This window comes from Aegilops tauschii, chromosome 2, assembly GCF_002575655.3.
Source record: "Aegilops tauschii subsp. strangulata cultivar AL8/78 chromosome 2, Aet v6.0, whole genome shotgun sequence".
In the NCBI taxonomy this organism is placed as follows: Eukaryota; Viridiplantae; Streptophyta; class Magnoliopsida; order Poales; family Poaceae; genus Aegilops; species Aegilops tauschii.
In genome coordinates, this window is record NC_053036.3 from 285,283,208 (window position 1) to 285,310,453 (window position 27,246).

Sequence of the window (27,246 nt, forward strand, 5' to 3'; positions counted from 1 at the left end):
TGCCGGCGCCATATAAGGCGCCGGAGAAGTAGGCCAAGAAGAAGGCAAAGGGGGCCAAGAGTGGCCCCCGTCGCAAGGGCACTTCGGATGCGATGTCCGAATACGACGAAGCTCATTCCTCTGTCCCTGAGGACAATGACAAGGAAGAGGGGGAGGAGGAAGAAAACAGCCCTCCCCCTGAGGAGAGGAAGAAGAAGAGGGCGGCTTCGGCGCATCTGGAGGCGGAAACGCCCAAGAAGGGGAAGGGCGTCCCAGCGGTCAACACCGCATGGGACGTTGACAGCAGTCCAGAACGACACCACCGCACTAAGCCCCAGGCCGCATCGTAAGTGACATGGCTCGCTCGTGCGCACATCCAGCCCTTTCTCTCCATTATCTTGACATAGTTAAGTGTACTATTGCAGTCCGGCCCGCGACCTAATCCAACGATCCTCGTCTGGAGGTTCGTTGGCTCCATTGGAGATGGCGAGCATGTCGCCACCGCCTGCTTACTCCCCCGGAGCCAGGGACGACACCGAAGTGTTGTCCCGGAGAACCGCTCCGAAAGAAGGGGCCCAGGACGCTGTCCGGGAGGCACCACAAGGCGAGACCTCCACTGCCGAACACATGGGGGAGCCGATCCCCATGGAAACTGGCGAAGAGGGCCGCATCCACTTTGGCCCTCAGCCGAATACAATTCCGGAGACCCATATGGCTCCGGAGTCAGGCGAGCAGCCCGCTTTGAAGGAGGGGGGGTGTGCCGCTTCCGCCGGTGGTCCCTGTCCATCCAGGGACACGGGATAACCTGATGGAGGTGCTACGAGGCGCCTCCGTTATGGACGAGCACCGTGTCCTTATGGGCGCAGTGATCGAGAAGGTTCAGTCCACCAAGAGTGGACTGAACGAAGCCTGTAGCAACCTGTTGACAGGTTTCGAGGTAAGTGACATAGAAAGAGAAAAACCCCATGTAGTCAGTAGCCCCTGAGACACTGTCCGGTGCTCGGCGAGAAGAACCGGACAGAGGATCAATCTTTTATTGTAGGAGACTAACGTGATAGGTATGCATAAGCAGGCATCGCTGTTGGTCGCGACCTCGCATGCTGCCGAAGTCTCTGAACTGAGGCGGAGGCTGGAGCGGACCGAGAGCGAGCTCGGCGAGGTTAAGGTTCGGCTCTAGGAGCAGCAAGGTGAGTAACGACTTGCTGTGTATTCAGAAAGCATAGGTGTTGTGTATTGAATGTAGTGTCGTAATATGTGCAGGAGCCTCGACCGAGGTCGAGGCCCTGAGGAAGGCCCTGGGCGAGGCCGAGGAGAAGGCTGTCCAGCAGCAAGCCGCCTGTAAGAAGCTCGAGGCCCAGGTCAAAGAAATCCAGCAGAGGCTCCAGGATGCGGTGAAAATATGTGAGACCTTGGAGCATGATGCGTCGGCTCGAGGGGCTGAACTCACCGAGGCTCGTCAGAGCACGGAGACCGCACGGAATGTGGCCCAGGCCGCTCTCCAGGAGATCCAGGAGGCCAAGAAGATCACGGCGGGTAAGGCTTTTAAGATGCAAAGCAAGTATGCGGAGAAGCAGTACCTTTTACTAACCCGGGTTCAGAGTTCCCCAGGGGCTTTTGCGGATCTACCACGCAGCGTATCAGACGCTACGGAGTTCTACCGAGCTGAAGGTGGGGGTTCTACGGAGAAGCTATTCTGGTCGCAGTATGCGACGCCAGAGCATCCCGTGTCCTTCACCGATCAGCTGAAGCAGCTGGTGGAGCTGCACAGGGTGGCCGAACTAGCCATGAAGGATTTGATGATCCGGCTGTGGCCAGCCGAAGCTATGCCCGGCAGCTACTTCGGACTCGTGAGGCGGCTAGTGGGAGCCTGTCTGCGGCTGGACGTCGTCAAGCGCTCTGCCTGTATTGAAGGTGCCCGTATGGCCTTTGCTCGTTGCAAGATGTGGTGGGCGAAGATGAACGCCGTTGAAGTTGCCAGCAGGCCGCCGGAGGGCAAGGAGCACCGCACACCCAAGAGATATTTTGCGGATGTCATAGAAGGGTCTCGACTTGTGGCAGCTCAATGTTCACAGGACATTGTATTTGAATAAATGTATTCATGTTGCCCTTGCCTTGTATTATGGAAACAAAGCCTGTAATGTAATTTTGTTGTGCTTTAATTGTCCTCCTGTGCGGCCGTGTTGTTTGTAATCTGAGGGTTGGCCAGTCGTTGGCTTCTGCCCTCGCGTAGGTAGTACGGAGGTGTTCGGGATGGAATCTAAACAATCTTGATCCAATTATATGGTCCTTTGAAAGAGTTATTTAGTGCAACGAACAATGCAATTAGACTATATGGCTTAAATGCCCTCACTTAGCCATAGGAGTTTTATAATAAAGCAAGTGCGCAGCCCCTGGTCCAAGCCAGGGTGCTGTCAGCATCTGATCGGGAAGTGTCGATCCTTCGCATAACGCGGAAAAAATCTCCAACGATTTTGTAACCCTCGAACAGCTGACCGGCTCTCGTCGTATCATGACAGTCAGTTTTCGGCTTTCTCTACTGAGGTGCTCATCCGGTCAAGGCCAGGTCACAATCGTAGTAGATCTCCCTTTACTACCCTAGCCGATAGAGCGGAACGTAGGGTAGCAAGCACAGGAGGCGGGCAACCCAACTATTGACCAAAGACATGATTCGGAGCCAATGCATATAATGCTAAATTCGGGGTGCCGAACTTATATATAAGAAGTGTTCGGACATTGCTGCCGTATTGTGGGGCGATAAGTAGCCCCTTGCGAATATGAAACGTACAAAAGAGTACCGATGCAACTGATAAGCAGATCGAAATAAAATGAAGTAAGAAGCGAAAACCACAGAAACTGGGCCGCAAACCATTTTCATTATAACTGGATGGATACGTCAAGCCGTATCTTGTACAAAATAGTGCGATAAGCATCCGGGCTATTTAACATGCCGGGATCAAGAGGGCGCAGCGTGTGGGTCCTGAGAAATAAGTGGAGATACCGTCAAGAAGAACGTATAGAGGTTACCCTACGCACCTATGCTGCTTTCCTCCTTTGTATGCCGATCCTTCAAAGGGATTGGTGATCAGGCCCGTGAGAAAAGGAACCTGAAACAAAAAGAAAAAGGTGAAAGTATGTGTGTCCGGGATCGGTCTAGCTGGACTGTAGATCCCGGGTTAGCTGGTGCCTCCGTCGATGTCCATGGGATTTTGAGTGTGTAATTATGTACGCGTGGTGCGAATGCCACTACTTCATCGGGACTGGGACGGAGGCCGAATTGCTAATCGAGCTCTTGACGAGCCGCGCTGTCCTGCTGCAGTGTAGCCCGGAACCTCTCGATGATGTCCAGGGGCTCGACGGCCGTACCATGGTGCTGCTTGAGAAGGCCGCTCTGTACCTCTGCTGCTAGGGCGGCGGTGTGCTCCTCTGTTCGGAGGGAGCGTTCCGTATTGCCATTGACTGTTATGACGCCGCGTGGACCGGGCATCTTGAGCTTGAGATAAGCATAGTGTGGCACTGCGTTGAATCTAGCAAACGCGGTTTGTCCGAGCAGTGCGTGGTAGCCGCTACGGAAGGGGACGATATCGAAGATTAACTCTTCACTTCGGAAGTTGTCCAGAGAACCGAAGACCACCTCCAGCGTGATTGAGCCCGTACAGCGGGCCTCTACGCCTGGTATGACTCCTTTAAAGGTAGTCTTTGTTGGTTTGATTCGTGAGGGGTTAATGCCCATCTTCCGCACTGTGTCCTGATAAAGCAGGTTGAGGCTGCTACCACCGTCCATCAGGACTCGTGTTAGGTGAAACCCGTCAATAATTGGGTCGAGGACTAGTGCGGCTGAACTGCCATGGCGGATACTAGTTGGGTGATCTCGACGATCGAAAGTGATCGGGAATGATGACCACGGATTGAATTTGGGGGCGACTGGCTCTACCGTGTAGACGTCCCTAAGTGCTCGCTTGCGCTCCTTTTTGGGGATGTGTGTAGCGTATATCATGTGCACCGTTTTAACTTGAGGGGGAAATTTCTTCTGTCCCCCAGTGTTCGGCTGTCGGGGCTCTTCGTCCTCGTCCTCACTTTGTGATCCCTTATCTTTGTTTTCAGCGTTTAACTTGACAGCCTGTTTGAAAACCCAACAGTCTCTGTTGGTGTGATTGGCTTGTTTGTCTGGGGTGCCATGTATCTGGCACGGACGGTTGAGTATGCGGTCGAGGCTGGAAGGTCCTTCATTGTCTCTTTTGTAGGGCTTCTTCCGTTGGCCGGACTTGGAGCCACTGAATCCGGCGTTAACTGTGGTGTCATCGGTGTTGTCGCCATTGCTTCGGCGTTTGTGTCTATTGCGCCGGAGCTTGCTGGTGCTATTCTTGGCCTCGGAGGGGCCTGCCTCACTGGCTGTGTTCTTGCTACGAGCCAGCTAGCTGTCCTCACCCGTGCAAAAGCGGGTCATGAGTGCCGTAAGGGCTGCCATAGACTTTGGCTTTTCTTGGCCGAGGTGGCATGCTAGCCATTCGTCACGGATGCTGTGTTTGAAGGCTGCTAGGGCTGAACATCCGGACAGTCAATGATCTGGTTCTTTTTGGTTAGGAACCTAGTCCAGAAATTTCTGGCTGATTCTCCAGGTTGTTGAACTATGTGGCTTAAGTCATCAGCGTCTGGTGGCCGGACATAGGTTCCTTGGAAGTTGTCCAGGAAGGCTTCTTCCAAGTCCTCCCAGCTGCCGATAGAATTTTCAGCCAGGCTGTTAAGCCAGTGCCGAGCTGGCCCTTTGAGCTTTAGTGGGAGGTATTTAATGGCGTGGAGGTCATCTCCTCGAGCTATATGGATATGGAGAATAAAATCCTCGATCCATACTGCAGGATTGGTTGTGCCGTCGTATGATTCGATATTGACGGGCTTGAACTCCTCGGGGAATTCATGATCCAGTACTTCATCTGTGAAGCAGAGAGGGTGTGCGGCGCCTCTATATCGGGCCGCATCGTGGCGTAGCTCTGATGGAGTCCGTCTGCGGCATTCGGCCCGGGCGTGGTTAGGTTTGTCACGTCCGAATAGGTAGCCATCTCGTGCCTCGAGGCACGTCCTCGCGATCCGTAGATCGATCTTGTGTGTCCTGTTCTACTGTCAAGGGTCTGCCGGAGGTCGTACGTATGACCCCGAACTCTGTCGTCCCTATTTTTACGGGGCGGTGGGGCGGGCTGTTGTTCGGCCTGAGTTGCCGCTTTATCCCGACCGCGGGGTGGCCGGTCAGCCGCCCTGTCTCGACCACGTGGTGGTCATTCCGCATTACGCGAGGGAGATATGTGCTCCGGCGCCTCCTCATCGAATTGAGTGGCTAGGCGCTTGAGGCCGTATTCCTTGGCTGTCAGGACACCAGTCCATCTGTCGACGAGCAGATCTTGTTCAGCTTGAAGCCGCTGTTGTTTCTTTTTCAGGCTCCTTGCAGTGGCTATGAGCTGAAGCTTAAAGCGCTCCTGCTCCAGAGGATCCTCAGGCACGATGAAGTCTTCGTTGTCAAGGCTTGTCTCCTCCTTGGAGGGTGGACGGTAACTATCGTCCTCCGAGTCATCTTCTATGGCCTGTTCGTCGGGGTTGTCTTGCCTGTTGTCATGTTCCTCCTGTTCGGATGTAGCCCCGACAGGGTCTTCATTGTTTTCGGCGTCGCCCGAAGTACTATTTTCTCCGGTGCCAGTGTTGCCATCCTTTGAGCGACGGGGCTTAGAGCGGCGTTTGGGCCGCCGGTGCTTGGACTGCATCTCAGAGGTTTTATTCGCATCTGGCTCTTCTTTGTCGTCGCCAGACCTTTAGGTGTATCAACCATGTACACGTCATACGAAAAGGTGGCCGTCCAACGTCCAGTAAATGGCGGGTCTTGGCCTTGCTCCTTGTCGGCATCGCCGTCCATGCCGTCGATGTGTTCGGAGCCATAGTCAAGCACGTCAGTTAAGTCATCGACAGTGGCTATGAAGTGGGTGGCGGGTGGGAAGCAAAATTCCTCGTCATCCACCTCTAGCTCGAACCGAACATAGTTCGGCTGTGAGTCCTCCTCCAAGGACAAGTTCAAGAGTTTAGCACGTCACCCAAAGGTGAATGTTGTAAGATGTCTGCGGCGCTAAATTCGAAAATCGATAACCGATCCAGCTCGGTGTTCGCAGGCGTACCTGGTCCGGAACGTATAGCCGGAGACGAGTCCGGAGTTCCATTGACGCAAACATTGCAGGATGTTGAGTCAGTGTGTGGCTCCAACGCCGCGGACTTTGTGGCCTCGGAGGGCACGATCTGCTTCGGTTCTGGGGCCATTGCAGCAACAGGATCCACCTCCTGGATGTAATCCGATAACATATATAAGTCATGTTCATCGGGACGAGGGGGAGCGATCGCTGCGGTTTCGAACCCATTGAAGATCAAGTCTCCACGGGTATCCACGACGTAGTTCAAGCTTCCAAATCTGACCTGGTGGCCAGGGGCGTTGCCATCGATCTGCTCAAGACGGCCAAGCGAGTTGGCCCGCAGTACGAAGCCGCCGAACACAAAAATCTATCCTGGGAGGAAGGTTCTTCCTTGGACAGCGTCATGATCGACGATTGAAGGGGCCATCGAGCCTCTTGTCGACGGCATAGTGGAACTCTCAATGAAAGCACCAATGTCGGTGTCAAAACCGGCGGATCTCAGGTAGGGTGTCCCGAACTGTGCGTCTAGGATCAATGGTAACAGGAGACGGGGACATGATGTTTACCCAGGTTCGGGCCCTCTCTATGGAGGTAATACCCTACTTCCTGCTTGATTGATCTTGATGAATATGAGTGTTACAAGAGTTGATCTACCACGAGATCGTAATGGCTAAACCCTAGAAGTCTAGCCTGTATGACTATGGTAATGTGTATCCGTCTATCCGGACTACGCTCTCCGGTTTATATAGACCCCAGAGAGATCTAGGGTTACATGGGGTTGGTTACATAAGAAGGAATCTTCATAGTTGGTCGCCTAGCTTGCCTTCCACGCCAAGGAGAGTCCAATCCGGACATGGGTATAGTCTTCGGCCTTCATACCTTCACAGCTCATCAGTCCGGCCGAATGAATAACAGGCCGGACGCCCGAGGACCCCTTAGTCCAGGACTCCCTCATGCACTGCTCGAATCTAATGATACATAAGCAAACAACAGAAAACAAATTATCACAAGCATTTTGTATGAAAAGTTCATCGTCAGCAAACTAAGTTCAACAGAAAGCAATCTAACATAATCAAAGTTCATCATTACAAGCGATTCTGCATGACAAGCAAACTAAGTTCAGCAAAAGCAAATGATCACAAGCAAACTAACGATACATAAGTAAACAACATAACGCAAATTTGATGATAATTCTAAAACTATGCTAGCATTGTTGGCTCTTGGCCGGCACCATCTTCTTCTTCACCAGTTAGCGTCTCCCCATCCCCAGCTGCTCATGGCGCGCTTCTTGGGGGGCTCCTCCTTCTCTAGCTTTGCAGGGCGAAACCCATCCTGGGTGAGGGTGATGCGGTTCCATATCTCATACGCTGCGTAGGCATCCTTTGCCGCGTACTCGATGTGCCTCATGGACAAAGGCAGGGTGGCCCAGCGCTTGTGTTCGTCGTCGGTGATCTTCTTCTTCATGTTGTTGTAGTAGTCGTCAATGAGCATGCCGGAGACCTCTCCAAGGGAGTCCAACTCCTTGGTTGCCTCGGGCACCCTCCACTCCTTCTGGATGTCAACGAAGTTGGCGACCTCCAGATGGACGCGCTCTAGCCTGGTTTTGTCGCCGTCGATGGAGAAGCCTGCAAAGGTGTACCTGGGGTCGGCGAGGAAGTTGTCAAAGATGGTGCACCTTTCAGTGGCGCTTAGTTGGAAGAGTAGCACCGACTGAGTCGATGGAGAGTTGGCAGAGGGCGGGTTTCTGTGTCGCTTCAGGCTCGTTGTTGTACTCGAGATCAATGCCGACGATCTTGTGGCGCTGGAGGCTGAGGTGGCGCTCGTACTGCGCGAGGGAGATCGCCATCTGCTTCTTGTCATTGGTGTGGATGACGTGCAACTTGGTGTTGCCGTGGGCCTCCACGCCCTTGTACTCGTCGCTGAATGCCATCGCCAGTAGTAGGGATTGGTGTTTTCTATGGAGATCGATGTGATGGAGCGATTTGGTGGCAGCGCAATGGATACTTGTGTTGTTGTGGATGAGAAGGCCTTTGGCAGGGGTCTAAATTCAAGGGGAGGGCGCGGGATGGGATGGCCACATCGGATGAACTGCACGATCTCTCTGACGATGCGGTTGTGCAGATCATGGGTTGGTGTTGCATCTGTGATCGTGGGCTTGTGACGATGGAACCGCTCGGATTGGGTGGTTGTATGTGAACGTGGTTTTTTATCGTGGTTTTATTTTATTTTTTATCAGTAAATTTTTTTAAACACCACTTTCTGTGCGAACGGGCATTTGTCACGTTTATATGTATCCCGCGTGTTAACGGAACTGCATTGGTTATCGTTGCACACTTCATCGTCTACAAAAGAGAACTGCATTTTGTCTACAGGTGCGTACTTCACCGTTTTTTGCGTGTCCTTGCTGCAGCCTCTGAAAAAAGTACAATGTATTCCGCAATTTTACGAGTTTTTCGCTGTGTTCTAGACCGTGTATTTATTCATGTAGGTAATCCGGAACTGGATTGCTATACCATACTGCTTCGTGTAACCAAATGGACTGCATTTTTCTAGAGCTGCGTACTTCATCTGTTTTTGCGTGTACTTACTGCAGTCCCTGGTACGGGAGGGTTAGGGGGGTTGCCCCCCCTTTTTTGTTGTTGTTGTGGCACTTATTTGAAGGTAGACTTTTTTTTGATGTGTTTTCTTAACACGCGCGTTGTTTTTTATTTTAACTTGTTTTACGAACTGCATGTATTTTATTTTGTTTTACCGTCTAAACTTCATTGTTCTTCGTAGAGAACTGCATCATGCGTGTTTTGATGTAGTCTGTCTTATTTTAGCCAGGCCGTTTTTGGTCCGGCCCGTTTTATGTGACCCTTTGCCTCACGCGGGCCTCCTACGTGTCCCTCCCAGGCGATCCCACCGCTCCGCTGACAGGGAGAGAGACCGAGAACAATCCCCTCTCCTCTCTTGCAGTTTCTCCCGAGGCATCTCTCCCTCGAGCAAAACCGCCATCGCCCGCAGCAACCGTCGTCGCCCAAGGAACTGCCGCCCTTAAGAGAGTCCTTATTCCTGCATTTCGCGTCGCCGTCCGCTCCGCGAGTCCTTCCCGCTGCGCTTCCGCAGCCCTTTCCTCTCTGTTCCCGTCGCCGCACGTCCTCCCCCCTGCCCACTGCCGTCGGCGTTCATCCCCTTTTTTGTGGTACGTTCCACTTGGCCTCAGTCTTGATCGTCCCCTCGTCTAGTTTTGTGGTTCTCGTAGTTGTTGTTGCTGTTTTTGCTTGTGTAATTTTCCCGTAGGCAGGCGGTTTTATCTCGATTTGAAGTCGATACTCGTGTGTGCTCTGTAGGCAGAGCAAGGTGGATCTAGGGTTTTGTCAGATTTTGCCGATTTTGTTGCTTATATCTGTCACTTCATCCTTGTTCTGCAGGCAAACACCATGTCTTCGCCAAGTAGAGTGGGAGGACGAGTTCAGGGTATGTGGAGTGCTTATTTTTGGCTTTGTTTTTTTGTTTGATGTTTATCTAGTTTCCTAATTCATCCTGCATATTTGTTTATGCTCTGTTAGTTGTCAGCGTTCGTTTGCATTATTTTGTCATGTGATGTTTTGTAATTATTGTTTGTGGTTTTTTTAATCCAGTAGGTGATTGGAGTGCTCATAATGATACACCAATTGGCTCTCGTTGTCCTGGTGGTAAGGATCACGGTGGCGAGGGAGGACATCAAGTGAATTTGCCGATTGAATCTTCTCCCACAAGTGTGGCCCCTCCTTCTGGTATGTGAATTCTTTGTTTTTTTGTGTATGCTGGTTACTTGATGTTGTAGAAATTGGTGTTGCCTTGCTGTACCTAGTCCGACATTTTGTTGGGAACAAATGTGAAGTTAGTGTATGCAGCACTGTATTTATTTGTATATGTGAACTCCACTATATGTATGTGTGAACTGCATTGTTGTTTTATTCATGTTTTTTGTACAATGCATTAATTTTTATTTTTAGCTTATGATTGGAGCACTGCATTTATATGTCTAAGTGTACTGCATTTGTTCTTTTTGTGCACTTTTTAACGACCATAGTCAAACTTCATTTTGACGCAGTGTCTGTTTTCCATGATGGGGCGCCTGGGTTTGAGGAGGTTACTCAATTGATTGACCATTATTTTGCAGAGGGTAATGTTGGTGTGAGCTTTGACCAGAGATGTCCCGTCTTGTCTGAAACACAATTGTAGTCTGTTGATGGTACAAAGGAAGTTACACAGGATTGGATGGTCTCGGAACAGCTTCGTGAATATGAGTTGAAGCAAAGCAAGAAGAAGTTGAGGTTTGAAAGTGAGTCAAAAGAGTTCGCGGAGAAGGAGAAGCAGAGGAGAGCTGCAGATGGTGCCAAGGGTGCCAAATTTGCCAAGGTGAAGCAGCCTGGTTTGTAGAAGAAGAGGCTGAGTACTGTTGCCGAGGAAGGTGGTACACCTCGGCGGAGTCCACGTGTTGCTGGCATGAACAAGAATCTTGGCAAGAGAACTGCTGAAGCTGGTGGAAAGGATGCTCAGCGCAAGCGACTACGTGTGATTGAAGGTCCCAACTCTGATGATGACGACTTTGTGCTTGCTGATTTTGTGAGGGATGTTCATACTGGTAGACGCAAAGACTGTGGTTCATCTAAGAGTCTACCCAAGCGTGCCCGTGATGATGTCGATGAAGATGTTGGTGCTGACTCCGGCGAGGAGGCGGATGTTGTTCCAAAGGTTTGTTGAAGTGGACTACATTTGTTTCTTTCATTGTTATTCTATCTGTGTTTTCTTTGTCTTTTTTATGGCTAATCTTCTAATGTGGACTGCATTTCCCTCTACACAGAGGAAGAAGTCTAGTAAGAGTAATGCAACTGAAGATGATGTTGAGGGTGATGATTCTCGATTTAACAAGACCGTACGTTTGTCGCTTCCCACTGTTTGCAAGGCTGCTGCTTTGTTGAAAGAGGCACACTATAGTCGTGTTCGGGATGCTGGATTCGGTATTGTCTTTCAATTGACAGTAAAGAAAAATGTGTCGCGCATTCTTATGTGCTATCTGATGGGAGTGATTGCCACCATGATAATGGACTTTGGGAATGGCAGGGTTCTTCGAATCAATCGTGATGCAGTTCTTCACATTTTTGATTTACCTATGGGACGTCACACTGCACCCATGCCTGCTGCGAGCGGCCATGATGACTCGTTGACTGCCCTCAAGGATGAGCTTGGTTTTGACCGTTCAAAAAGTATAGGTGTCAAGGACTTGCTTGAAAAGTTGAAGGTCTTGGTGGAGGAATTTGATCATGTGACTGTTGACCTTGCTATGAAGGTGTTCTTCCTGATACTTTACCAGAATTTGTTGTGCCCCGGTCCTACAGTTTGTTTGGGTAGAGTTGCTGCAATGGTAGAGAACATGGATTATGCGGCTATGGCGCAGATGGACTTTTGCCAGCTTGTTGTTGATGAGTTGTAGGCAGCTATGGTGAGGTGGCAAACAGAAGGCAGCAAGTAGAATTGTGCAGAGGGTTGTGCCATTGTCCCCCTGATTATGTATCTTGACTGCTTGAAGCTTCGCAAATTTTCAGTTATGCACACGTTGACGCCACGTGCGTCATACCTGACGACCAAGGACCTGATGAAGTTATACAATGAGGATGTGCTTGTGAAGGGAAAGATTTACATGGAAACTTACAAATTTGGGAAGCTGCCGATTAGTGCATCTGAGTTTTTAATATCAGATTTTTTTTAAAAATCTGCAGCCATTATAAATCTAAACTTTTCTAGTGCTCACATGTGTACTTCTCTTTGCCTATTGTCTTTTTTTGCAGTGGAAGGTGTCAGGTGATATTTTGTACAACCGTCCTGTTGCAGTTGTATGCGGCAGCTCTGATGCGGGGCCTAGCACTCATGCTAGGTTTTATGAGCCTATCTGTAGCCAGCTTCCTGCCTGTGATGATGAGGTGGCAGCAAACATGGATTATAAATCTGAGTTTATAATAGAAGCTCTTCTAAACAAACATTTGTTGGCGGCAAAAAACACGAGGAGATTGATGAGCTTCTTCTGAAGGTTTTGAAGTTGACTGAAGATTTGCCAACCTCTGGTGACAGGTTGAGGACAGTTGCTGGTTTTTTCCCTGTTGGCCATGGCCCACGAGATGAAGATATTGTTGCTGCTCACAATTTTGATTGTGGCGTGATTGAAATCCTGAAGATTGCAGTGACGAATGTTCGGTCTTCGTATGCTCAGTTGAGACATTCACAGGAGGAAAAATGCGGTCGGTATGAGAAGGATGATGGGCATATTTTGGATGAAATGAACCGTCATTACGCTGGCGTTGGCGCTGATATTGTATGTTCTAGGTTTTTTGTGGCTTTGAACCTCTTTTGTGTATTATATGGACTGCTCCTCACTATTTTTGTTTTTTGTGATAGGCTGGAGTGGAATCTTCTAGTCTCCATGGATCTAGGGACGATGGAATTGGTCAGGTACAAGTACTTCTGCCATGTCTGTTCTACCATGCGTCCCTCTTCTTGAACTTGCATTTGTTGCTTTCCATTTTATTTATTTTTTGTGTACTTCACGGTTGTAAAGTGTGTACAGCTTGTGCATAGTTGAAGTTTTTTTCTTTTTTGGTTGTTACCATCTTATTTTCGTTTTTGGTTTGTTCTATGCCCGTAGACTAGTGTTGCTGTTTGTGATGTGCACAAAGAGTCCTACAATGGCTCTGGGAAGGATGAGGTCTTGGCTGATGCATCGTCCCCTCCGGATGTTGTAGCTGATAAGGTATAGTGGTATTACTTTTTCTGTTAGTGGGTTGTAATGTAATTTTTTGTTGTTGTTATAAACTTGATGTACGCTGTTATGTTCACTCATATGCATTTTCATTTACATATGTGAGCTGCAATAGTTTTACATGTGTGAGCTTTAGTCTTTGACAGAAGTGAACTGCAGTTCTTTTTGCATGCGTAGTCCATGGTCTTTTACATACGTAAGCTTCAGTATTTAACATAACTAAACTGCAGCATTTGACAAAGTGAACTGCAGTTCTTTTTTACGAATATGTGGGTTGGAGTTGTAGTTGTTTTGACACACGTGGGTTGCAGTTGTTTTGCATATGTGGACTGCAGTTGTTCTGCGTATGTTGTCAGCGGTCTTTGACATAAGTGGCATGTGTGTTGCTGTGTTAATTATCCCCACGCTCATTTGTGTTATTGTGTGGTTTTTAAACTTTCCACAGCCTGGAGAAGAAAACGTAGAAGTTCATATTGATCTGAATCAGGCGGGTTGTGTTGTTGATGGTGGTGGCAGTGTTGATGCTTCTGCATCGCTTGTCGTCGACTGTGTAGACCCTTCTGTAGCTCAAGAATCCCATGATGTTGTTTCCCCTAGTAGGCATGAAGATTCTGATTTTGGCATTGAAAAGTCGCTGGAGAATGTCGTTCCTGCCGTTAGTTCCCCTGTTTGTCTGGCCGCCAAAGATGTTCCTGAAGTATCGAGAGTGGAGCCTCATGTAGCTGAAGTATCTAAGGACGTTGTGGTTGACCAGACTGTTGTAAATCCAGAGAATGCTCATGTTGCTGCAGAAGGGTAGTCTAGTGAGGTTGTGGTGGATTCGTCGCAAACTAGCCAAGAAAATGTTTTGGTCAGCTCTGAAGAACAACAACATGAAGACTCTGACACTGAAGGCAAGAGTTTTGTTTCGAATAGTGTTGTTGAAGTTTTTCTCATTCATTTTGTTTAATTACTATGGTAGTTGTATTAGATGTTTAATGATAAGTGAACTTGATCTTTTGTTGATGATTTTCAAAATAGCTAGTAGAATTTCCTTATCTTAATATTTGAACTTCATTCTTTGGATAAGTGACCTTCATCTTTTTTATTACAGATGACGAACTTCCTATTGTGACACCGTCAAGCATTGATCCAGCTCTTCTGAAAAGATACAATGAGTTGTACGCTGCTGTTACGAGGGTTCAGAAGGACAAGAAGAAGAAGTATGGTTTTTTAGAAATGGTTTTGTTCGTATGTATTTTCTAATTTTTGTATTTTACCATTTTTCTTTGTTGTTATTTTTTTATTATCTTATGTTTCAGTTTTTCATAAAAAAATTCAGGGACATGATTGCTTATAAAACTGAGATGGCTGATATTACCATTGGCGAAGTTGGTCAATCTTTTTGGGATAAAGGAATGCTCACTACAAGCCTTGTAGATCTTGGGGTTTCTTTGCTGGTAGATAAGTTTAAGGGATCTCCGACAATGGTTGCCCCGTACCATATTTGTGTAAGAATGCAGAAAATTTTGTTTTATTGTTATTTTCTTTTCTGATTTCGTGCGATGACTTGTTTGCTTGAGCACTATTTTATTTTTGGTTTTGTTTTGGTAGACAAATATTTGGAATGGTGGTACTGTAGGCAGGAGTGTTAAAATGATGCTCTCTTCAAAAGCCGAGGAGCGTGTTGATAAAAAGGATATGGTGAGTAACGTTTTTATGTGTCGAAAACTATATTTTGTGTGTTTGTTTTTATAGTGTTATGTTTCTTCTTCTTCTTATAATAATTTTATTTATTTTTCGTGCTTCGAACCCGTCCTTTTTGCAACTTTTTATCCGCCAGAGATGAGGGATGGCGTTGGTCATTATTGTGTAGTTGCGCTAAATGTGAAAGAAAGGTGGTTTGAATTTCTTGACTCACTCAATAAACCTGGCAGCCCTGATGCGATCATGGTTTTTAAGAGGATGGTTAAAAATATCAAGCGTGTATGGAAGGAAGGTAGCTCAAGTTCTGATGAGCCGCTAAATCCTCCTACACTTTATGGATTTGTGTTGAAACATGTCATTGTCCCAATGCAGCCAAATGGGTGTGTTCCATACAGCCCCTCTCCACCATACTGCTCAAGTTTTTTTATTTCATTTTGTGAAACTGATGTTTTTTATTCTTTTATTGCAGGCATGATTGTGGATTCTATATGTTTCAATTCTTGCAGACTTGGGATGGTGTTCGAGTTGCTCAGTTTGGGGTGGAGCACATTGGCTACATCAGAAAGGCCATGCTCTATAGTTGGCTCACATCGAGAAAGTGTTGTATACAATTGTTCTGCATTGCTGTAGACAAGTGGACTGCATTGATGTAGACAATTGGGCTGCATTCTATTCTTTAGTGAACTGCATTTTTCTATATTAATGAGATGTATTACATGTTTTTTGGTTTTGTATTTTGTGCTGTTTGTTTCCATGTTTTTTCTACAAGTTTTTAGGTTTTGATGGGGGGCTTCATGAAGGTTGTACGTCACTGTCCGAGTCCCAGGTTCTGAGGTGGTTATGGAGGATTGTGCCATTGAAATCTCTCCAGATAATTCTAGTTCTTTGGCTGGAGATGGTTTGAACACAGTTGTGGCGTCTGGACCTGATGGTGGAAGTGTTTCTCGACCTAGCTCTCCACGCGATGTATTTGATGTTGATGATGATGATTTTGTTACGCCGTGTCCACGCGTCACTAGGACTAGGAGTGCAGCAATTAATCGTCCTCCTGTGGATGAGGTTGAAGTATTTTCGAACAAGAGGGCAGGTGAGAGGGCTTTTAAGTTGAGATGCTCTATAGAGAAATTGAAGCCTCCGAGGTTCAAATATATTGATGAGGCGAGAAAAATAAAGGATCTTGTTCTCAGCAAAGATTTTCTAACCAAATACCACGAGTAAGTTTTATGTGTGTGCCCTTAATCCTTTTTGTGTGTTTTTAATTTTAATTTTATTGATCCCATATGTGTATGTTTACTGCAGGAACGTGTTCTTTATGGTGAATAGTCCTTTTGGTGATGTTGATACTTACACTGTTGACTATATCTATAATACATTTGGCAAAGGAGCTTTAATGGATTCGTATCTCATGGATTTTGTCATCAAGTACTGGAAGCAAGACCCTAAAATGGGTTTAGTTTATCATTCTGGTGAACGTGTGCTACTTTCACCTTTATTTATCACGGTAAACGTGTGCTGTCATTTTTTTTCTATTGTACTGGTTTTTTCATGTCCATGCCTGCATGCATGGTTTATTCTTTTTTTCATGTCCCTTTTTTGTTCTTTTTTTGTGCAATATGTTCTTCAAATGGAAATCTTTGTGACGAGAGATGATGATTTAAACCCTGTGTTGCCAGTTGTGCATAGCCCGTTTGTTTTAGAAGATGCAGTAAAGTAGTTCAAGGTTTTTGTGACCGACGACGTAAACCTGTTGGATGCAAAACTGGTAAGTTCATTGTTTTCCGTCATTTATTTTTTTGGTTTGTTGCATTTCTTTTTATAGTTATTTTTGGAACAGTGGTCCTAGTGCTACGTGTCGAAAGAACTTTTCATTTCATTTTTGTTTTTTTATGTGAACAGATTATGATGCCGCGCTCCAAGGATGGTCATTATTCCTTATACACGATGAACCAGCATCGCCAGACGTTGATATCCATGACACAAGGAAGTACACTGGCCATCCTGATGTCACGACAAAGTGGTGCAGGACTGACTACCACTCAGATTGCACTAAAGTGGTATGTCATTTTTTCTTGCCAAGTGCACAGCTTTTTTGTGTATCTCCTACTGCATTTTTTTATAAACTGCACATGCAATGTTAGCACACATAGAACCACACTTGTTTATGTAGTGCACTGCAACATATGCGTGACAGAAGTGCATTTTCTCACACACCCCATAATCTATGTAAAAAAGGAGATAAAAGGAAATGACCTCACGTGCATTTAAAAGAGGGACTGTCTAGACGTTGAGAACAACTTTTTATTTTTTGGTTCGTCTGTATAGTAATTTGATCTGTGATGTGTGTTATTTTTACCTTGTGCTTCCTTTTTTTGCCAGATGAGGAGGATGACTCAGCTGCTGAAGGCGATTTATGGTGAAAAAATGTATAAATCTAAGAACCACCCTGACTGGGTTAAATTGGCAGAGAAGCCCTCTTACCCGTTCGTGCCAGCGCAGGGAGCAAACGAGTGCGGAATCTATGTTCTGAGGTTGACGCAGTTGTATGACGGCCAACGTCTAGTTGAGAAAATCATCAAATCCGACGTAACACCTTCTCTGTTTTCTTCTTTTTCTTGTTACTTTTTTTTATTATTTTACTTTTTCACTTTTTGTTCTTTATGACAACCTTTTTTTAATCACTAGTCTGCATTTTTTATTTTCTTTTTCAGCCTGCTATTGAAGATTGGAAGGCGGAGTACATGTTCCAGCTGCTGTTCAATCCTTCGAACATGTTGTATTATGAAGACATGCCGCTTGATCTACGAGATCTGATTGCGGACCTCGGGCTTACTTCCCTATCGCAATCACAGATGCAGTAACAATCATTTGGCATTGTTTCTACTAGGTAAAAGCGTGTGTATGGACAAGAACTAGGGTTCATGTTGTGTATTGTGTGCTGTCTAAGGTAGATAATGTATGAAAAGACTTTTTTCTGTTGTTATGTTTTCGTCAGCTTTTTGCAGCAGCGTATATGGGACGAATTTGTATGCGTATGTGTATTTTATATAAATAACTCATACAGTATATATATGTGTATATTTTTGTATTGTTGACGACCACGTTCTGTGTGAACTGGCATTTGTCACGCTTATATGTATTGTACGTGTCCCATAAACTGCATTGCATGTGATGCCGAACTTCTTCGTCCAACAAAAAGCACTACATTTGTCTACAAGTTTGTGTTGCACCTGTATTTTTTTGCTGCACTTGTCGCAGACCCTGTATTCATGTGTGTACCCCGAAACTGCATTGCTTTATCATACTGCACTGCTTTGCCTAACCAAACGCACTGCTTTGCCTAAAGCTGCGTCCTGCAGTTGGTTTTTTATTGTTTGTACGGTAAGGTGGGGAGGGGGTTGGGGGCCCATTTTTTTAGTTGTCTATAGATTTGTATTGCTCCTGTATTCCTTGTACTTAGCGCGTTGCGTGCGTTAGTGCGAGGCCGAGCAGGGGGGTGGGAGGGGGTCGTAACCCCCCCTCCCCACCCCCCTGCGAGGCCGAGCCTGGAACGAGCCGGAGCAGGCTGCGATGCGGCGTGCCGCGGTGCCGCATGCGTAGGCGAGTCCGTCACACCCCGTCGCCTCCCTGTCTATCTTAGGGGTGTAGCTCCGGGGTTGCGTGCATCCTATTGTTGTAAAAACAGAAATGTCCGCTCTGCGCCTGTCAACCAAGCGCACTGCATGCGTTAGAGCGAGGCCGAGCAGGGGGGTGGGGAGGGGGTCGTGACCCCCCTCCCCACCCCCCTGCGAGGCCGAGCCTGGAACGAGCCGGAGTAGGCGGCGACACGGCGTGCCGCGACGCCACATGCGTAGGCGAGTCCGTCGTACCCCGTCGCCTCCCTGTCTATCTTAGGGGTGTGGCTCTGGGGTTGCGTGCGTCCTATTGTTGGAAAAACAGAAATGTCGGCACTGCACCTGTCAACCAAGCGCACTGCATGCGTTAGCGCGAGGCCGAGCAGGAAGGTGGGGAGGGGGGTCGTGACCCCCCTCCCCACCCCTCTACGAGGCCGAGCCTGGAACGAGCCGGAGCAGGTGGCGACGCGGCGTGCCGCAGCGCCGCATGCGTAGGCGAGTCCGTCACACCCCGTCGCCTCCCTGTCTATATTAGGGGTGTGGCTCTGGGGTTGCATGCGTCCTATTGTTGGAAAAACAGAAATGTCCGCACTACGCCTGTCAACCAAGCACACTGCATGCGTTAGCGCGAGGCCGAGCAGGGGGTGGGGAGGGGGGTCATGACGCCCCTCCCCACCCCCTACGAGGTCGAGCCTGGAACGAGCCGGAGCAGGCGGCAACGCGGCGTGCCGCGGCGCCGCATGCGTAGGCAAGTCCGTCACACCCCGTCGCCTCCCTGTCTATCTTAGGGGTGTGGTCTGGGGTTGCGTGCATCCTATTGTTAGAAAAACAGAAATATCCGCACTGCGCCTGTCAACCAAGCACACTGCATGCGTTAGCGCGAGGCCGAGCAGGCACCCCCCTGTGAGGCCGAGCCTGGAACGAGCTGGAGTAGGCGGCGACGCGGCGTGCCGTGGCGCCGCATGCGTAGGCAAGTCCGTCACACCCCATCGCCTCCCTGTCTATCTTAGGGGTATGGCTCTAGGGTTGCGTGCTTCCTATTGTTCAAAAAACAGAAATATCCGCACTACGCCTGTCAACCAAGCACACTGCGTGCGTTAGCGCGAGGCCGAGCAGGGGGGTGGGGAGGGGGTCGTTACCCCCCCCTCCCCACCCCCTGTGAGGCCGAGCTTGGAACGAGCCGGAGCAGGCGGCGACGCGGCGTGCCACGGCACCGCATGCGTAGGCGAGTCCGTCACACCCCGTCGCCTCCCTGTCACACCCCGTGCGCCTGTCAACCAAGCCAGGGTGTGGCGTGGGATTGTGCCGTTGTAGCCAAGTGAAAAGATTCGCCAAGTGGAGGAGGCGGTTTGACTCGGGCTAGCCATGGTAGTGTTCTTGATTGGCTGGAAAAAATAATCGTCTAAGCTAACTGCAATGCTTTATTGACAACACGTCTTCCGTCCCATACCGGACTGCACAGCGGACTGCATTTTTTTAGGGCTTACTGGAGTTACTTGCTAGTTGTGCGTTGTTGGGCTTTGTTTGTTTTGGGCTGTGAGAATTTGTTGGGTCCGTTGGGGTGTAAGACGCATTGGGCCCAAGTCGGCCTGTGAGCACGGCTGGTTCCCGGTGCGCTGTGTGTGCGCTCTAATATTTAGTCCCACCTCGCCCGCGGAAGGCGCGCTCGACCTGTTTATAAGCGCTGGCGAGGCAGCCGTATTGAACTCCTTTGGTTACTTGTTTGGGCACTTATACACGGCGCTTGCTTCTCTATGTTCTCTGACCTGTGCGCCCATGTGTGCCTGGCCCCATGCATTGTGACTCGGAACGACTCGCCTACTGTGGGCGCAGACCTATTACGGGACTGGCTGGGGCCTAGTTGCAGGTGGGTGGTCAATTTTGTTAACTTATCTGAAGCATTTATTCTTTTTGAGTATATATATTTTGTGGTAGTACAAATGATGTCATTTGTACTGCTTGCACCAATGTTGAGTACTGCATTGCGCGTACCAAGTCTTTGTGTTGTGCACTGCACGAAAGTTACTGCAGCCCATCTCGTTCTATATTTATGCATGTACTACACTTCATGTATATACTTTGTGAACTGCCTTATATTTGTTCTATGAACTGTATTCACGTTTGTTTAGAATGGTCTGCGGATTATATTTTTTTAGAAATATCAATATTAATGTTCTTTTTCTATAATTACTATTTGTGGACTGCTTATTTTTACCATTGTGAACTGCATTAATCTTTCTTTTTTAGGTATGAGTTGTAGTCAGATTACTTAATTTTTTTGTTTAATGTTGTTTTTGAATATGTTTTGTATGTGAATAGTATGTTTTGGTACCACACATTCAATTTTTCAAAGTTGTCTGGATACTTGTTCTAACACAAACTAATTTCAGCGAAAGCAATTGATCACAAGCAAACTGACGATACATAAGCAAACAACAGAGAGAAAATTTGATGATAATTCTCAAACGACATTGTTTTTACAAAAGAAATGTTCGATATGAAGCAACGGACATAATCAAAAGCTTGCATACATGAAACAAAGAACAACACAATGACTAAAGTAAAGTGAAACTAAACATAGCCCTGATTATTTCTAGTTGTTGTATTGGATTACAGCCTTGTTCTTGTTCTTCCTTGCTTCTTTGTCTCTTTTTTTGCCCTGTCCAGTCCCATTATGACATCGTAGATGATTCTCCATGACTCATATGTTGCGAATGCATCTATTGCTGCATACTTCATAAGCTTTTCTGGCAGCGGGCAAAATCCCCCACAGAGTAAGGTCCTCCTTGCAGTTAATTTTTTTTCTTCATGTCATGGTAGTGAATGTCTATCATCCTGCCGGCAACATCAGCCAAAGAGTCAAACTTCTTTTTATTGTATGGGTCTCTCCATTCCACCTGAATATCAATGTAGTTGTCGGAGTTGATCTCCAAACCAGATAGCTTCAGCTTGCTTTTGTCTCCTTCAATGGCGAATCCGACAAAGGTGTACTCACCATTCATGAGGAATTTGTCTAGTTCCATTGGCCTGCAAGATGTTTGTATAGAGTGAATATAGTTTATTTTCTTAGAACTACCAATGTTTTTTTGTTTTTTCTGAAACTGAACTGCAATATGAATATCTGAATCTATTGTAGTGAGTAGTTGCTAATACTTTGTTCAGCATAACTAGTAAATCTGATAATAGATTGCACAAACAATGCATGTTTTGTGCATGCTGGTATTCTTGAACTGAATTTCATACATGTTTTGTATAGTAATGTTGCAGTTTTCTATTGTTTAGTCAAATAATTTGTATTTGGTAAAACAAAATAAAACTGCGTGTATCACTAGATCATATAATTCAAGAATTGAAGACATGAGTGACATACATGGAGCCAGATGAAAACTGTCAATGAATTCGTATGTCATGCTTTTAAAAAATGAGAACCAAAGTTTAAATATTGGCAATTGCATTGAAGAAAATTTAAAATCAATATTGACAAGCAATAGTACAGATTGATAGTTATTCTGACCTGTCTTTAGCTGCAGAGATGTGGTAGAGAAGGCATTCTTTTTCTACGCATAGCTGGAGCACTGCTGCCCGCTGTGGCTTCACGTAGTGCGTGTACTCGACATCAACGCTGACTAGTTTGACGGGCATTCCGCTGAGCTTCCTCCTGAGCGTGGACAGCATCTTGTCCACGTCTTCACCCTTGCTTGTGCAAACAACGTGGAGCTTGTGGTTGCCGTGGAGGTCGACGTCGTGGAGCTCCCTGGTGTACCTGCGGCGCTGCTTGTACAGAGGTGCATCCGCCATGACTCTCCTCTGCGCTCTCGTGTTTGTTTTGGAGAGAGAGGTTAGTGAAAGGAAGTGTGGAGAAGAAGATGCAATGGGGTTTTTGGGGGGACGAAGCAGTTGTGTTTTCTCCTCTGCTCTCCTTGACAGAACGTGGGAGAGGTGGAGCAGGATGGTAGCATGGTGGGGTTGTGTTTTTAGTTACGTGGCAACTGCAGAGAGGTTCTGCTATGAGGAGGCTCTGTTAGTGCATTGGAAATCCAAACGTCGTCGCCTATTTTTTTGTGACTAGTTCAGGTATGCACGCAACTATCAGAAAATGTGATGATTGTGTTTTCGGTGAATTTTCCTAGCAAGTGCACTTCTTCGCTATCAGAACAGAACTGCGTATGTCCACATAGTGTATTGCATGGAAGTGAAATTTATTCTTCGTACACTGAATTATATCGGATTAGGATTCACACAAATGTACGCACATTTAGTTTTTTGATGGAGTTCTTTCTTTTTTCTCTTTTTTTTATGGTAATGCAACTTTTGTGTGGATGGAGGGTAGTGTGGGTAGGGGTGTCGGACTGCTTTGTTTAAGTAACAGGGCTGCATTCTTCATTTTAGCCATACTGCATTGCAGTGTAAAGAGAACTGCATTTCAGAAAAAAGAATACTTCGTGCTTCCACGTGAAGAACTGCATTGTTGTATGTCGCGGACTGCATTTGTGCATTGACTTCGGGCTTCCTGTGTTTTATTTAGTCCACGTAGTTTCTGGCAGTGCCCACGCACATTTTTTGTTGTTGTAATTCATTTAAAAAATGTTTCTCATTTTTCTTTTGATGTTTTATTTTTGAACTTATTGTTTTTTCTTAGTGGGCCTTGTTGGGCCTGTGTTTGGGGATGAAGACGCATTGGGCCCAAGTCGGCTTGTGAGCACGGCTGGTTCCCGGTGCGCTGTGTGTGCGCTCTAATATTTAGTCCCACCTCGCCCGCGGAAGGTGCGCTCGACCTGTTTATAAGCGCTGGCGAGGCAGCATTATCGAACTCCTCTGGTTACTTATGTGGGCGCTTATACACGGCGATCCCTGCTCTATGCTCTCTGACCTGTGGGCCCATGTGTGCCCGGCCCGATGCATTGTGATTCTGAATGACTCGCCTTCTGTGGGCGCAGACCTACTACGAGACTGGCTGGGGCCGGCTGCACGTGTGGTGGTCAATTTTTCTTTCTTTGTATTTTCTCTCTTAAGTATTTTTTCCAATGTATGGCGTGCACTGCTTAGTAAATCATCCGTGCACTGCATTGATCATGGTTCTGTACTGCATGTGCACGCATTCCGCACTATACATGTTTGCGCTACATTTTTGTGCACCGCATGGGTAGCATTTTTCTTTATTGTTTTTCCTCTTACGTATCCTTTTTCTAGTGTACGGGTGTGCGCTGCTTTGCTGCCTCTATGTGCACTGCATTCGTCATAGTCATGTGCTGCAGGCGTACACATTTTGCACTGCGTGCATCCTTCTCTGTGCCAAAGTTGTGACTGCTTATGCCAACGCTGCGGACTGCATGACTTACATTTAAGGACTGCATCAGGTGCACTAATTCTGCGTTGTGGACTGCGCGAAAGTGCTTCTCTTGTGATTGATTTTGAGCATGTACTGCACTTATATAGTGAACTTCCCGGTAAGACTTTGGAGAACTGCACACATAAAATGGTCTGTGGATTATAATTTTTTAGAGAAATATTATTTAATGATCTGCGGTTAGTTGGTGGGAATTGCTGCAGTCAAAGTACACCTTCTTTTTTGGGTCCTTTTTCTTTGGTAACATAAGCCTTTATTGATTGTCCTTCATTCTTTGTAACATAATTTTCATTAACTCCCCTTTAATTTTCAGTTTTGACCTTTTCGCATTCCTCTTCTATAAATGTAGGCCAACTTCTACCCTTCCTTTGCAGTTCATTTCTCCTCCAGCCGCAACTTCTCTCCTTCTCCAGCCTCTATTTATTTTTTTTCCTTTTCTAGGTTTTTGTTGCGATGGCTCCAGGCCCCTATGTGAATCTCTCCTGCTGCGGCCATGGTTGTGGTGTGCCGATGCACTGCGATTGCTCAGCTTGCTCGCAGGCCCGTCGTGCTCGTCGTGGGGGCAAGGTCTTGTGCTGAGCTGGGTGAGCGGAGCAGCTTGCATATGGCACATATTCACGGAAGGATTGGATATGGGCCACATCAACGTTCCTGCGTTCTATTCCGCCCTGCTTCGCCGTGGCCTTGGCCTCACAAGTCCTTTTGTCCATCAGCTTACGGCAACAGATGTGGAGACTCACTACAAGATGGTATTTTTCGCTTGATCTGATTTTTTCTTTGTGTTTTCTATTTTTTTGTATAATTCCATAGGAACGCACTTATTTTGTTTTATTGAAGTGTACTACACTTTGTAATTGTATCTTGTTTTTTTTTTTTTGCTTGTATGCATGGAGGTCGTGTTTTAGTTTTCATGGTTACAATATATGAACTGCTTAGAAACTAGATGAGCTATAATAGTTTCCACAATTTTCCCCGCTTGTATAGTGTGTACTACATGCAGGTAGTCTCAAGAACTTCAAGATATTTAGAAGCGTACTGCTTGTTTGCAAGTTCCGTACTGCATATTAGATTGCGTTTAATCTGTACTGCTTATTGGACTATTGTACACTTGATCTAGCTCGTGTCTATACTGTGTGTAGGTTTTTACTGGTCTGTGCAAAGTATGAGAATTGTACTGCTAGTATCGTCGCCAAACAGTTTTAATTTTTTTTGTCAGAAAATTCCCTAACGAGCTGTTAGGTATCTCTGGCTCAAGAAGAAGGGAATTCTCCAAGTTGTTCTTGGTAATGGACACCTAAAACCAGCCAAGTACCGTGTAGGCGTTGACGGGCGGCTGTGTCTGCAGAAAGGGTGGAAGGAATTGGTCACTGATAGTGGCCTGAAGTCTGAGCAAGTTGTTGTCCTCAACTTCTTTGAACTCGAGGATCGTATGGTTAGAATCACGTTTGACGTGATTGGTTAAGGTTATGAGGTTGATTTGTAATAAGTACTTTTGCGTGTCGAACGCTTCATCTTTTTGATGTGTTTTGTAATAAGTACTTTTGTGATCTGAACCGCTTCAGTTATTATTCTGAACTTCGTGCTGCCAGTGAGCTAACTACATTTTTACATGGTTTTTGGATTAAAATGTGTTAATGTTTACTCTAGACTGCTATATATATGGTATACTCTATACACCATTTCTCTTTACATGGTTTAGTTGAAGAACTCATAGTCAGCGGGAAATTTTGTTTACACAAAATTTAAACCGATACATAAGTCGTACAGATAAGCAAACTGCTATGTATATGATTAATTTATTGAAGTTCATCTATTTGGTCGTTAACCTGCTGCTTCTCCGCGGTGACTGGAGCGTGTCTAATGTCACACTTTCTTTTGTTTTCGGTGGCGGTGTTGCTGGTTCTTGTCTATGCACCATTGTGTTTGTAGCCCCTCGCGTGCTGGTTGATGGCGGCTTTTGTTTTTCAGCGCTATGAACTACATCCTTCTTTGCTCCCCGCGTGCTGGTTGATGGCTGCTTTCGTTCTCCAGTGTTGTGAACTGCATCTTTCTTTGCTCCCCGCGTGCTGGTTGATTGCGGCTTTTGTTTTTCAGTGCTGTGAACTGCATCCTTCTTTGCTCCCCGCGTGCTGGTTGATGGCGGCTTTTGTTTTCCGGCGCTGTGAACTGCATCCTTTCGTGCTCCTACCTTGTTTTTTGAAAGTGGTGTCGTTCTCGGTTGTTTCTGTAAAGCAGCATTCCCTTGTGGTGGTCTTATTGGCATTGTTTCTTCATTTTCTTCGTCCTCTTCACATTCTTCTTCCTCTTCCTCCTCTTCATCATCTTTTTCTTCATTAGCCACTCCTTCTTCAGTTTCTTCATGTTCTTCGTCCTCTTCACTCTCTTATTCTTCCTCCTCTTCTTCATCTGCTTCTTCATAAGCCATTTCTTCTTTAGTTGTGTCACCATCTTCTTCGTCTTCCTCATTTTCTGATCTTGTTCTTTTGGGCAGGTTCTTGAATTGTGTCTCTTCCTCTTTTTGCAGATGCTACAACGTCTTGGTTTCGTCCATTTCTTAGTGTTGTGAGTGGAATTTCTGTTTGGTTGTGCATCGCCATGTCCTCGTTTTTCTTGTTCATGTCTCTTTGTACATGTCCTGGAATTGTGGCCCCTGGTTTCATTACATGTCTTGCACCTTCTTATTCCCAGTGGGTGACCACCACTATCCAGCTCAGGCTGTGGCTTACTGTTTTTGTCATCATTTTTCTCCTTTCATGCAACCTTTTTCTGGGTTGCGTTGCCCCCTCTCTTCCTTCCTCTTGTGTTTGAAACAGGAGGTGGAAGAATTGCTTCTTTTTTGATAGCACCAGTTGTGTTGTGTTCGGTATTTTCTACTTGCTCGGCATTATTGTCATGCTGGGATTTCTCTGCTTACTTTAGTTTTGCTGCTGCTTCTTCTTCTTCGTTGAGCACATCAACTTCCTCGATCAGTGCCCTCATACCAGACAACGCTCTGTGGCACCCAGCGTCGGACCTTGTCGCTCTGTTTGCAAGTTCCATTGCTGTTTCTGTCAGCAATTTTCTACAGCAAAAAAGTGAGCTTCCATCTGGTGTTGTTTGTTCGTAGTCTCTCCTGTCAAACATTGCATTTGATCTTGCGTTACGGGTGTATCTTTTCATGATGTACACCTCGGGAATCTTGAGTACTCTCAAATGAGAAATCATGCATAACACATGGACGCAAAAGAGCCCTGTAGACAACACATGGTTTCTTTGTTTTGTAAGTGAACTGCATGAAATTAATAAACACATATTTTTTTCGTTATTTGTTCATTTTAAAGAAGTGAACTTCATTTGGTTTTGTGAATTACTCATGCATGTGGACTTTTAAAGTTCAGTAAGTGAGCTCTCGTGCATGACTATCAGAAACTAGAATTTTTTTGCTAGGAATCGCACCTGTGTGTGTCCAGAGTTTGCACTCACGTTCGTAGACACCTTTCTTTTCATCGGCGACCACTTGGAAATTATGCCTTGCCCAGTCAAATGCATCCGATCTGTTGTAGTGGTGTACAAGATACTTTGTCGGGTTCTTAGGGCACCGTTCTGCTCTGAATGCAGTGCTACGGTAGAGTGTTTCTTCAAAATCTGCAAACACTGCCCTTGTATACACTTTTGATAGTTGAACTTCGAACCCAAATTTGG

General features: G+C 46.6%; 2 protein-coding genes across 2 annotated transcripts; both read right to left on the reverse strand.

Annotated features, from left to right (window-relative positions):
* Nucleotides 1-7,382: 7,382 nt before the first annotated feature.
* Nucleotides 7,383-8,070, reverse strand: LOC141040940 (uncharacterized). Its single transcript, XM_073507055.1, has 2 exons — nucleotides 7,848-8,070; nucleotides 7,383-7,765 (listed from the first exon to the last, which is right to left on the reverse strand). Exons 1-2 carry the CDS (start codon nucleotides 8,068-8,070, stop codon nucleotides 7,383-7,385), a joined length of 606 nt encoding a protein of 201 aa, XP_073363156.1.
* A 12,940-nt stretch (nucleotides 8,071-21,010) lies between these two features.
* Nucleotides 21,011-22,016, reverse strand: LOC141040941 (uncharacterized). Its single transcript, XM_073507056.1, has 2 exons — nucleotides 21,733-22,016; nucleotides 21,011-21,245 (listed from the first exon to the last, which is right to left on the reverse strand). The coding sequence occupies exons 1-2, from the start codon at nucleotides 22,014-22,016 to the stop codon at nucleotides 21,011-21,013; spliced, it is 519 nt and encodes a 172-aa protein (XP_073363157.1).
* Nucleotides 22,017-27,246: the final 5,230 nt, after the last annotated feature.

Bases quoted from the DNA above. Each gene is read 5' to 3' on its own strand.
- LOC141040940 (XM_073507055.1), bottom strand. From the start codon at position 8,070: ATGGCATTCAGCGACGAGTACAAGGGCGTGGAGGCCCACGGCAACACC. The intron at 7,766-7,847 runs GTGCTACTCTTC...ACACCTTTGCAG, and splicing joins ACTCTCCATCGACTCAGTCG to GCTTCTCCATCGACGGCGAC.
- LOC141040941 (XM_073507056.1), bottom strand. From the start codon at position 22,016: ATGGCGGATGCACCTCTGTACAAGCAGCGCCGCAGGTACACCAGGGAG. The intron at 21,246-21,732 runs GTCAGAATAACT...AACATCTTGCAG, and splicing joins ATCTCTGCAGCTAAAGACAG to GCCAATGGAACTAGACAAAT.